The sequence below is a fragment of the Mesoplodon mirus genome (assembly GCF_964341445.2).
Source record: "Mesoplodon mirus genome assembly, chromosome: 9".
Taxonomy (NCBI): Eukaryota; Metazoa; Chordata; class Mammalia; order Artiodactyla; family Ziphiidae; genus Mesoplodon; species Mesoplodon mirus.
Window position 1 is genome coordinate 91,191,744 of NC_138985.1, and position 12,905 is coordinate 91,204,648.

General features: G+C 41.7%; 1 protein-coding gene across 2 annotated transcripts in view; it reads left to right on the forward strand.

The window, feature by feature from the left end:
• Positions 1–12,905, forward strand: part of SND1 (staphylococcal nuclease and tudor domain containing 1) — a 424,510-nt gene that overhangs the window by 47,590 nt on the left and 364,015 nt on the right. For both annotated transcript variants that reach the window (XM_082632934.1, XM_082632935.1), the window contains exons 5-9: positions 6,612–6,772; positions 7,573–7,664; positions 8,287–8,445; positions 9,928–10,034; positions 12,550–12,640. In XM_082632934.1, the coding sequence (XP_082489060.1) occupies positions 6,612–6,772; positions 7,573–7,664; positions 8,287–8,445; positions 9,928–10,034; positions 12,550–12,640 (610 nt within the window). The remainder of the gene's footprint in view (positions 1–6,611; positions 6,773–7,572; positions 7,665–8,286; positions 8,446–9,927; positions 10,035–12,549; positions 12,641–12,905) is intronic.

The following is a 12,905-nucleotide window of genomic DNA, read 5'->3' on the forward strand; positions in this document are numbered from 1 at the left end:
ATGTTTTCCTCTAAGAGTTTTATAGTGTCCAGTCTTACATTTAGGTTTCTAATACATTTTGAGTTTATTTTTGTTCAGGTGTTTTAATTACATTCTTTTACATGTAGCTGTCCAGTTTCCCAAGCACCACTTATTGAAGAGACTGTGTTTTCTCCATTGTATGTCCTTGCCTCCTTTGTCATAGATCAGTTGACCATAGGTGCGTGGGTTTATCTGTGGGCTTTCTATCCTGTTCTATTGATCTATATTTCTGTTTTTGTGCCAGTACCATATTGTCTTGATTACTGTAGCTTTGTAGTATAGTCTGAAGTCAGGGAGTCTGATTCCTCCAGCTCCGTTTTTTTCCCTCAAGACTGCTTTGACTATTCGGGGTCTTTTGTGTCTCCATACAAATTTTAAGATTTTTTGTTCTAGTTCTGTAAAAAATGCCATTGGTAATTTGATAGGGATTGCACTGAATCTGTAGATTGCTTTGGGTAGTGTAGTCATTTTCACAGTATTGATTCTTGCAGTCCAATAACATGGTATGTCTTTCCATCTGTTTGTATCATCTCTAATTTCTTTCATCAGTGTCTTACAGTTTTCTCCATACAGGTCTTTTGTCTCCCTAGGTAGGTTTAATACCTATTTAATCCCTAGGTATTTTATTCTTTTTGTTGCAGTGGTAAATGGGAATGTTTCCTTAATTTCTCTTTCAGATTTTTCATCATTAGTGTATAGGAATGCAAGAGATTTCTGTGCATTAATTTTGTATCCTGCAATTTTACCAAATTCATTGATTAGCTCCAGTAGTTTTCTGGTGGCATCTTTAGGATTCTCTGTGTATAGTATCATGTCATCTGCAGACAGTGACAATTTTACTTCTTCTTTTCCAATTTGTATTCCTTTTATTTCTTTTTCTTCTTTGATTGCCATGACTAGGACTTCCAAAACTATGTTGAATAACAGTGGTGAGAGTGGACATCCTTGTCTTGTTCCTGATCTTAGTGGAAATGGTTTCAGTTTTTCACCATTGGGAATGATGTTTGCTGTGGGTTTGTCATATATGGCCTTTATTATGTTGAGTTAGGTTCCCTATATGCCCACTTTCTGGAGATTTTTTATCATAAACGGGTGTTGAATTTTGTCAAAAGCTATTTCTGCATCTATTGAGATGATCATATGGTTTTTATTCTTCAGTTTGTTAATATGGTGTATCACATTGATTGATTTGCGTATTTTGAAGAATCCTTGCATCCCTGGAATATATCCCACTTGATCATAGTGTATGATTCTTTTAATGTGTTGTTGGATTCTGTTTGCTAGTAATTTGTTGAGGATTTTTGCATCTATATTCATCAGTGATATTGGTCTGTAATTTTCTTGTTTTTTAGTATCTTTGTCTGGCTTTGGTATCAGGGTGATGGTGGCCTTATAGAATAAGTTTGGGAGTGTTCCTTCCTCTGCAATTTTTTGGAAGAGTTTGAGAAGGATGGGTGTTAGCTCTTCTCTAAATATTTGATAGAATTCACCTGTGAAGCCATCTGGTCCTGGACTTTTGTTTGTTGGAAGATTTTTTTTTCTTTTTTTTTTGCAGTACGCGGGCCTCTCACTGTTGTGGCCTCTCCCATTGCGGAGCACAGGCTCCGGACACGCAGGCTCAGCGGCCATGGCTCACAGGCCCAGCCACTCCGCGGCATGTGGCATCTTCCTGGACCGGGGCACGAACCTGTGTCCCCTGCATCGGCAGGCGGACTCTCAACCACTGCGCCACCAGGGAAGCCCCTGTTGGAAGATTTTAAATCACAGTTTCAGTTTCATTGCTTGTGATTGGTCTGTTCATATTTTCTATTTCTTCCTGGTTCAGTCTTGGAAGGTTGTAACTTTCTAAGAATTTGTCCACTTCTTCCAGGTTGTCCATTTTATTGGCATAGAGTTGCTTGTAGTAGTCTCTTAGGATGCTTTGTATTTATGTGGTGTATGTTGTAACTTCTCCTTTTTCATTTCTAATTTTATTTATTTGAGTCATCTCCCTCTTTTTCTGGATGAGTCTGGCTAATGGTTTATCAATTTTGTTTATCTTCTCAGAGAACCAGCTTTTAGATTTATTCATCTTCGCCATTATTTTCTTTGTTTCTATTTCATTTATTTCTGCTCTGATCTTTGTGATTTCTTTATTTCTGCTAACTTTGGCTTTTGCTTGTTCTTTCTCTAGTTCCTTTAGGTGTAAGGTTAGATTGTTTATTTGAGATTTTTCTTGTTTCATGAGGTAGGCTTGTATTCCTATAAACCTCCCTCTTAGAACTGCTTTTGCTGCATCCCATAGGTTTTGGATCGTCGTTTTTCATTGTCTTTTGTCTCTAAGTATTTTTTTAATTTCCTCTTTGATTTCTTCAGTGATCTCTTGGTTATTTTGTAACGTATTGTTTAGCCTCCATGTGTTTCTGTTTTTTACATTTTTTCCCCTGTAATTGATTTCTAATCTCATAGCATTGTGGTCAGAAAAGATGCTTGATATGATTTCAGTTTTCTAAAATTTACTGAGGCTTGATTTGTGACCCAAGATGTGATGTATCCTGGAGAATGTTCCATGCACACTTGAGAAGAAAGTGTAATCTGTTGTTTTTGGATGGAATGTCCTATAAATATCAATTAAATCTATCTGGTCTGTGTCATTTAAAGCTTGTGTTTCCTTATTAATTTTCTGTTTGGATGATCTGTCCATTGGTGTATGTGAGGTGTTAAAGTCCCCCACTATTATTGCGTTACTGTTGATTTCTTCTTTTATGGCTGTTAGCAGTTTCCTTATGTATTGAGGTGCTCCTATGTTGGGTGCATATATATTTATAATTGTTATATCTTCTTCTTGGATTGATCCCTTGATCGTTGTGTAGTTTCCTTCCTTGTCTCTTGTAACATTCTTTATTTTAAAGTCTATTTTATCTGATATGAGTATTGCTATTCCAGCTTTCTTTTGATTTCCATTTGCATGGAATATCTTTTTCCATCCACTCACTTTCAGTCTGTATGTGTTCCTAGGTCTGAAGTCGTTCTCTTGTAGATAGCATATGTATGGGTCTTGTTTTTGTATCCATTCAGCGAGCCTGTGCCTTTTGGTTGGAGCATTTAATCCATTCACATTTAAGGTAATTATTGCTATGTATATTCCTATTACCATTTTCTTAATTGTTCTGAGTTTGTTTTTGTAGGTCCTTTTCTTCTCTTGTATTTCCCACTTAGAGAAGTTCCTTTGGCATTTGTTGTAGAGCTGTTTTGGTGGTGCTGAATTCTCTTAGCTTTTGCTTGTCTGAAAAGATTTTGATTTCTCCAATGAATCTGAATGAGATCCTTGCGGGTAGAGTAATCTTGGTTTTAGGTTCTTCCCTTTCATCCCTTTAAATATGTCCTGCCACTCCCTTCTGGCTTGCAGAGTTTCTGCTGAGAAATCAGCTGTTAACCTTATGGGAGTTCCCCTGTATGTTATTTGTCGTTTTTCCCTTGCTGCTATCAGTAATTTTTCTTTGTCTTTAATTTTTGCCAATTTGATTACTATGTGTCTTGGCATGTTTCTCCTTGGGTTTATCCTGTATGGGACTCTCTGTGCTTCCTGGACTTGTGTGGCTGTTTCCTTTCCCATGTTAGGAAGTTTTCGACTATAATCACTTCAAGTATTTTCTCGGGTCCTTTCTCTCTCTCTTCTCCTTCTTCGACCCCTATAATGCAAATTTTGTTGCATTTAATATTGTCCCAGAGGTCTCTTAGGCTGTCTTTATTTCTTTTCATTGTTTTTTCTTTATTCTGTTCTGCAGCAGTGAATTCCACCATTCTGTCTTCCAGGTCACTTATTCGTTCTTCTGCCTCAGTTATTCTGCTATTGATTCCTTCTAGTGTAGTTTTCATTTCAGTTATTGTATTGTTCATCTCTTTTTGTTTGTTCTTGAATTCTTCTAGGTCTTTGTTAAACATTTCTTGCATCTTCTTGATCTTTGCCTCCATTCTTTTTCCGAGGTCCTGGATCATCTTCACTATCATTATTTTGAATTCTTTTTCTGGAAGGTTGCCTATCTCCACTTCATTTAGTTGTTTTTCTGGGGTTTTATCTTGTTCCTTCATGTGGTACGTAGCCCTCTGCCTTTTCATCTTGTCTGTTTTTCTGTAAATGTGGTTTTTGTTCCACATGCTGCAGGATTGTAGTTCTTGCTTCTGCTGTCTGTCCTCTAGTAGATGAGGCTATCTCAGAGGCTTGTGCAAGTTTCCTGATGGGAGGGACTGGTGGTGGGTAGAGCTGGTTGTTGCTCTGGTGGACAGAGCTCAGTAAAACTTTAATCTGCTTCTCTGCTTATGGGTGGGGCTGGGTTCCCTCCCTGTTGGTTGTTTGGCCTGAGGTGACCCAACACTGGAGCTTACCCGGGCTCTTTGGTGGGGCTAATGGTGGACTCTGGAAGGGCTCACACCAAGGAGTACTTCCCAGAACTTCTGCTGCCAGTGTCCTTGTCCTCACGGTGAGACATAGCCACCCCTCCGCCTCTGCAGGAGACCCTCCAACACTAGCAGGTAGGTCTGGTTCAGCCTCCTATGGGGTCACTGCTCCTTCCCCGGGGCCCTGATGCACACAGTACCTTGTGTGTGCCCTCCAAGAGTGGAGTCTGTTTTCCCCAGTCCTCTTGATAGCCTGCAATCAAATCCCACTAGCCTTCAAAGTCTGATTCTCTAGGAATTCCTCCTCCCGTTGCTGGACCCCCAGGTTGAGAAGCCTGACGTGGGGCTCAGAACCTTCACTCCAGTGGGTGGACTTCTGTGGTATAAGTGTTCTCCAGTTTGTGAGTCACCCATCCAGTGGTTATGGCATTTGATTTTACTGTGATTGCACCCCTCCTACTGTCTCATTGTGGCTTCTCCTTTGTCTTTGGATGTGGGGTATCTTTTTTGGTGAGTTCCAGCATCTTCCTGTCGATGATTGTTCAGCACTTAGTTGTGCTTTCGGTGCTCTCACAAGACAAGAGTGAGAATATGGCCTTCTACTCCGCCATCTTGAACCAATCCTGGCTTATTTTTTATTTTTTATTTTTTTAGTTTTTGACTGTACCACACAGCTTGTGGGATCTTAGTTTCCTGACCAGGGATTGAACCTGGGGCCATGGCAGTGCATTGTCCTAACCACTGGACTACCAGGGAACTCCCTAAAGATGCTGTTTAAATCATTAAATCCTTGTTATATTATGACTGTAGCTGTAGAAGAAGCTTTAGATAAATCTTTGCATGAACTGTACCAATGATGGGGAGGAACAAAGGCCAAAATGTACGGTTTGCCTCCTTCCTGCCTTCATAGACTTTGTGGTCAAGTCAGTCACCATATACTTCTTTGGTCCTTTATGACTCTAAAGAGTCGTTGGCTAGAGCTTATAATTGGGCTGTGAGCATGTGGGAATTTGTTGAATTCCGACATTTGTCTTAGGTCCTGATTTTGGAAGCACGCCAAAGTTGTATCTTAAGGACAGTTGCTGGCATGATTACTGTTGCAGTGTTTTTTGGAATCCAATTTGCAACCAGAATGAAGAATTTTTAAAAAGCCCAAAGCAGTATTGTACCATCTCAACAAAGATATCTCCCCTGGAGTCCCAATCCTTTTTCTCCAAAGTTGTCTTGACTTAAAGCCTTCTTTTCTCAGTTTCGATGTTTGCTTCTATCTCAAGCTACATTTTTTTTCCCCCCTGTGGAATTCTGGCAGCAATTTTGGATCTCTGAAGCTGATGATTGTTTTTTTTTGTTGTTGTTGGGGGGAGGGAAAGAGCAGTACTGAGGATTTCTGGCTTGAGAAATTGTAGGTCAGGAGTCCCTGTTGAAAATCCTTACTGGTCAAGGTGGGAGCTTCAGTTTCTGCAGAAGGCTGTTGATGGAACGAGGCGCTGACATCGTGGAAAGCCTTTCCAGGTTCACTTCAGCTCAGATACGTATGAGAGAGAGAAGAGCAGAGCCATTTCTGGGTTTGGTTGTTTTGGGGGGTGTTTTGTTTTTTTTTTTCCGGTCTGTCTACTGACTTTCTGGCTGCTCTTGTAAGTAGTTTGGTTTCCTGTCTAATGAAGGAGGCTTCCGTCTTCAGATTGCTTTGCTTAGCTGGCCTTATTGAATGTGTAGGTAGTTTTGGGGTAACATTATCTGTAATGGTATTTGTTCTGCATTCCCTAGCCCTGATCTGCGGACAACAGGGAGTAAGGGTGGTTCTTAGTCACTTTCCCTGCACTGTGTCCTGCCGAGCTCTGCCTGGATTCTAGTTCCTGAATCTGGGGTGGTTAAATGAAGCTCTCCCTCCTGGAGCGGCTCCCTTCTGAGCCACCAGCTTGTTCTCTTGTAATCACTGATGGTGGCAGTACCGAGACATGTGTTCTTTGGATACTCTCATCAAATGCTGTTATGATTGAATCTTTTGTTTGAGGGAGTAAGTCTGAAATCCAGAAGTTGCACTCATGATGGGTTTCTGTTTATAGGCCTGAGTCTGCAGCCACAGATGTGAAACAAACTCTTTGGTCTTTTCAAGTGGAGAAGTTGCTGAAGGAACCCAGAATCAAAGATGAGCCTGATATTTCTGTTGTGAATTCACTAACCACATGTGTTTATTATTTCTCACGTCCCAGTCCTGAGCAGAACCGGCTTTCGGAATGTGAGGAGCAAGCAAAAGCAGCTAAGAAAGGAATGTGGAGTGAGGGGAATGGTTCACATACTCTCCGGGACCTCAAGTATACCATTGAGAACCCAAGGCACTTTGTGGACTCACACCACCAGAAGCCTGTTAATGGTGAGGCTGTCGGGGAAAGACGGATATGACTCAGGGTGATTTCTCTCTATTTGCTCTTGAACTTCTTGAGGTTAATAAAACCAATTCTACTTTAGTACCCAAGGGAAATTGTTAAGGGTAAAACAACACCCTCGTATTTTAGAAGGGAGCTTGAATCCAGTTCATATAGGTTGCATCAGATGTATTTTGCTGAGGTTAGTCCTTTGTGGCTACAAGCTAGTAAATTGCTGGTAATTTTGCACATGGGGGATCTTCCTGTTTTCTCTAAAAGATGGCTACCTAAATACTGTCCCCAAAACTTCAAGGTAGAAATGTGTATTCTGTATATAGCTAAACACATACGTGTGTGCCCATGTGCATGCATGCACGCACACACACACACACACACACACACACACACACATTCTGTATAGTTCTTGGTCCTACTCTGAGATCGTATTAACTGACAGACTCAGGAAAATAAAATTATTACCAATCCTGAATTGTTGTTATTTTTTTGCCAGGCACTCAGTACACAGATAAGCTTTGTCATCCATAAGCTAGGTTGCTTAGATATAAGCCATGAGGTCCCAGAAGGTTCAAAAGATGTAGAAGTTGGTCTGAACCAAATCCCCCAGGAATAGTTTGGGCAAGATTCTGTTGTGTGAACACTCGTGATGTGCCGGTGCTTCGTCACCTCTCGGAGGGAGGCTTTCTTGGGGTTTGGGGGAGAGGAACTGCATTCCGGGCAGTTTGATTGGGCATTGTTTATCCTCGGCACGACTTTTGCTATGACTCAAGGTGTTTGTTCTGTCATGCAGCTATCATCGAGCACGTGCGGGACGGCAGTGTGGTCAGGGCCCTGCTCCTGCCCGACTACTACCTGGTCACCGTCATGCTGTCAGGGATCAAGGTCAGATCATACATTGGGCTACGGGGTGGTGATAGGGTTTGTGGAAGCGTTCAGTGACAGACTCTTCTACTTGGGGACTTCGTATGTACTGTTTCTTTCTTGTATGGGCCGTTAACATTGACTAGAGTACTTTAAACTTTGCAGTTGGACAGTTCTAATTAGATCAAATAAGACTTTACTTTTTAAGTACTCAGGGTCTGTTTGGAGTGGGCTGTGCTGAGATTGTTGAAACCTAGAGAGGAGGGGATGGGAGGCTCTGAAGTTCGTTGAGTGTGGCTTGTCAATATAAAATACTCATTTTGATTAAAGAAATAATCAGGGATTTAAAGCGAGGCAGTGGTGAATCTCTTCTTGACAAGGGGTCATTTTCAAGTATTGATATATTTAAGATAATTTTCCCCATGGTAACATGAGTTTTGTTTGCTTTACCAAGAAGTGTGGGATGATGATATTTCTAGTTGCATTTTATCAGTATGCTTTAAAAAGGGTTGAAAGACCTGATTTGAGACCTTTCCAAACTCAGCTGTGTGGGGTTTGTGCTTTTTGGATGGTTCCCTGTGGCATGAGCGAGCCCAGCACTCACACTAGGCTGCATCACCCACTCGCCTTACTTTTGCTTTAGTGCCCAACTTTTCGACGGGAAGCAGATGGCAGTGAAACACCAGAACCTTTTGCCGCAGAAGCCAAATTTTTCACTGAGTCTCGACTGCTTCAGAGAGATGTCCAGATCATTCTGGAGAGCTGCCACAACCAGAACATTCTGGGTACCATCCTTCATCCAGTGAGTGTGCCTATGCAGACTGGGCCATGTGGGGTGTGTGTGTGTGGGGTTCCACTTGGGGTTTGAAGAGCTGTAGTTTGCTTTTCTTCTTCCTCTCTGTATTTATGAGCCACTGAAATATCTTGGCAGGATTATCATCTGATTTTGAGGCCTTTTCTAGGGAGTTATCAGTTACCTGATAGAATTGGACAAATCTGCAACTTTGTACTTTTAGAAAACTCATCTCAGTTGTTCCTGGGTTTATAAGGGGAGGAAGGACTCTAGCACTTATTTTCCCAAGGGCTGGTCCTAAAGCTTACCAATAAGAAAGGTGGGAGGTTGCCACATCAGTGAGAAGTGGTGATGAAGCTTGTAGATGGGATTGGTGAGGTTTGTATGCAGGTCTAGAAGTTAGCTGTGTGAGGTTTTGGTAGAACTCTGAAGAGGAAACCATTCTATGGAAAAACTGTTCCAGGCCTTATCCAGTTACTGCCTAACTCTGCTTTTGTGTAGGAACTAGGTTCTTTAAGTTCTTGTAGTTCTGACTATTGGGAGTTTTACTCTGTTGTATACTTTGGTAGGTGGGGTGTTCTTGGATGGGAAATGACTTTGTTTTTTAACGCCCAAGTTTAAGTAGGTTTTCATTATTGTAACCTCTATCCAATACAGAATAAACTATTGTTACTCTTTGGCTAAAGAATTCTTCCATGATGGCAGTTGTGGAAGGCTGGGAGGCTTGGTTTGGAATGTGCCAAGGTCATGTCTGTTTTTTCTGGAGTGCTAGCTGTCTGCCAGAGCCCTGCCAGATGGCTCTGTGTCACAGTAGAATGTGAATTGCAGTTCACTGGGCAAAATGTAACTTAAGTTATCCCTTACTCAGCCTGTTCTTCAGCTTTCCCCTTATGAAAAGGGGAGTAAGTGCTGATCTCAGGGAAGGAAATAATAGGTATAATCTCTACTGAAGATTAACATCCTCTGCCCACAGAAGAGCTATTGAAATGTCAATTCCATTCAATGCCACTAACATTTATCCTACCCCTGTTAAGTGAGAGTTACTGTGCTGGGTGTTGTGGGATGTGAAGCCAAGGCTGTTGAAAGGAGTCGCAGAGTAGCATCTCCCCTCTTATGGCTGATTTCTTAATGAGAGAAATGGCTCTTCTTTCTTTCTTTTTTTTTTTTTTTGCGGTACATGGGCCTCTCACTGTTGTGGCCTCTCCCGTTGCGGAGCACAGGCTCTGGATGCGCAGGCTCAGCGGCCATGGCTCACGGGCCCAGCCGCTCCACGGCATGTGGGATCCTCCCAACCGGGGCATGAACCCGCGTCCCTTGCATCGGCAGGTGGATTCTCAACCACTGCGCCACCAGGGGAGCCCTCTTCTTTTTTTTTTTTTAAACTGCAAAGTAGATTGTGGCAATGTTAATCACGTCAGAAGTCTAGAGAAATGGATTCTCTTGCAATAGAATCTAATCTATGCCTGCTTTCTCACGTGCCTCGTTTTTCAGAATGGCAACATCACAGAGCTCCTCCTGAAGGAAGGTTTTGCCCGCTGTGTGGATTGGTCGATTGCAGTTTACACACGGGGTGCAGAAAAGCTGAGGGCGGCTGAGAGGTAAGGTCTGTTGGGGAAGCCTTCCAGCCAAGGATCTTGGTAGGGATCTTCAGGGGAAGAAATCTAGGGATCTTCTCTCACCCATCCATGTCAGTGTAAAGGATTAGGGAAATTCCAAAAGAGGCCAGGGTCTCAGAGAGGAGTGGCTTACTTATAAGTCTCCAGGTTCAGTGTAATTCAGTGCTGTATACTAAGGGCCTAGATTTTTCACTCAGACATTATTCTTCACCTGACTTGCTTTTTTTACTGTTTTCAGTACACTGTTTTTCCAAGCCCCTTACTTAAATTCCAGGTTTTAGGGATTTGAAATGAAATAAGCTTGAGACTTATTTGAGGACAGTGAAATAGCTTATCAGCTGCTTCCGGACATACAGGCTGGAGCCAGGCATATGATGGAAAGATAGAGCCTGTGGGTCCCCAAACAGAGCTATCCAATGTTGTTGCGAGGCCTAATGCCCTAATTTATCTAACAGTATGTTGTAGTTATAAATGCTAATGCAACTGTGAGGTGTTTTTGGCTAGGTGCCTCATGGTTAAAGCAGATGTAGCAATAACTGATTTCCAGGCAAATGATAGTTGGATATTGCCAAGATCAGTGGCTGTTTCAAAGTGTTTCCAGGTATATAGGTGAACTTGATGCTCCTGATGGGGCAGATGGAAGAAAATGAAGCAGGGAGATGAATAGAGATGATGTTCTCAGAGTGCCAGCAACTGTCTCTCAGGATACATTTAGGTAGAAGGCCAGGACCACTAGTGACAACATTCCACTCAAGCCTGTGTGGCTTATTTCAGAGGCTTATTTCAGAGTCATAAGACTAAAATGGTCTTGATAACTTCCCATTTTTGCCTTTGAGGTGCACAGCTGAGAGATGTGCAAGAACGTGAATTAAATGGCTGTATTTCCCCTTTGTTAGCTCTTTTACAGCTTTCTGTACCTGTAAGCAGAAATACTTGGAATTTTTTATCTGGGCCATTTGATACAGCATGCCTGACAAAGGTAGACTGATTGAAAAAACACAGTGATTGTACAAATTTCCTAGTATTTTTATGTTCCACAATTAAATTCAAAAGATACAATACCCTTATCAAGCACAGCATTCCAGATACCTCTGATTATTTCATGATGCTCAATTTTTTTTATTGTTGTTCAGAAAATCCTGTAAGTCTGTTATTCTAAATTATTATTTTGGTTGGTAGTCCTTTTTGCATTCTTTAAGTTCCTGCCTCTCTCTGAAGAAAGTGAGTTACAGTGACAGTAGTTTCTACATGTTTTATAACATCTCTAAGAGATTTTTAAGAGTGCTCATCACTGAAAAGCAGGTTTAGAGCAAGGAATGCAAATCGTATTTCAATGATACGATTACTTGCCTATTGTTTTGCATGCTGTGTTATAGACTTGCTTGCATTGTTGGTAAATCTGTATTGAAGTATTTCACGTGCTTCACAACTACATGCTGCTTTTAAAGGTTGCAATACTGTTTTCAGAAATAATAGTTTAATAGTCCCTTTCCCCTCCATCCATTTATTTCTAAATAAATACTTTGACAGTTTTTTACTGATATATATATATATATATAATATATGTGTGTGTATATATATATATATATATAATTAAAAAAAAATCTTTGCACATATTCCCTTTCCCTCTCTTAGTCTGACTCAAAAAATGTCTCCTGGGCTTATTACTCTAAAACAAATTTCTGCCAGCATGATTTTTCACCTTTTGGCAGTGAAATTCTATTGGATTTTTGTCCATTTTTCGTAATCATTAGTTGCACTAGAGTGACAATTTTGTTCTTGTTTTCCATGTGGGATTTGGGTTGCTGACAACCTTTTTATAATTCAAATGGAAATTGAGCAGGCCTATGCTTTTTAAAAAATATATTTGTTGGATGTGTGTGCTCTCCCTCCCATTTAAGAGAGTAGTTGCTCTGTGTTCGTCATTCCAGCGCCTGGCGTTTAGTAATCACTCAGGAGGTACTTGATAAGCCAAAAGAGCTAATTATTGAGGTGGACTTGTACTGTCCAGACTCAGAAAACTGTACACCCAGACCTCAGCCTGTCAGCCATGGGTTTATGGTATATATGCATCTTGGATAGTTCCAGTTGCTGTACAGTTTTTTTGTTTGTTTGTTTTTGTTTCTTTTGCGGTATGCGGGCCTCTCACTATTGTGGCCTCTCCCGTTGCGGAGCACAGGCTCCGGACGCACAGGCTCAGCGGCCATGGCTCACGGGCCCAGCCACTCCGCCGAATGTGGGATCTTCACGGTCCGGGGCACGAACCCATGTCCCCTGCATCGGCAGGCGGACCCTCAACCACTGCACCACCAGGGAAGCCCGCTGTACAGTTTTTCTTGTGGCTGTCGTGCTTTGTTCAGGTTTGATTGGCCGTTTCTGCTGGGTGCCTTGTCTATGAGATAGGGTAGGATTCTGTGCTGATTGCTCCTGTGGTGATGGTGGATTCCATTGCTGACCTAGTCCATCTGAGTGATTTGCATCCTTGCTTTGTTGCCAGGTTTGCCAAGGAGCGCAGGCTGAGAATATGGAGAGACTATGTGGCTCCCACTGCTAATTTGGACCAAAAGGACAAGCAGTTTGTTGCCAAGGTGAGTCATTCTCAGCATCTGGAGATGCATTGTGGACGATGTCAGGCTAGTGATAATACGGAGCTCTGAATAATCAGTCAAGAGCTGAAGCATTTCTATTTTAGGCAAACCACTGCATGGCTTGCATGGATGTGTGTGCATGATTGCATGCACGTGTGTATTTATTGTAGCGGACTTAGAAACTATAAGAACTTAAATTTCTTGCCTTGAATTTGCATAACTTCATTAGAAGTCCATGGGTTAAAGTTGTAGACATTGACCCCTT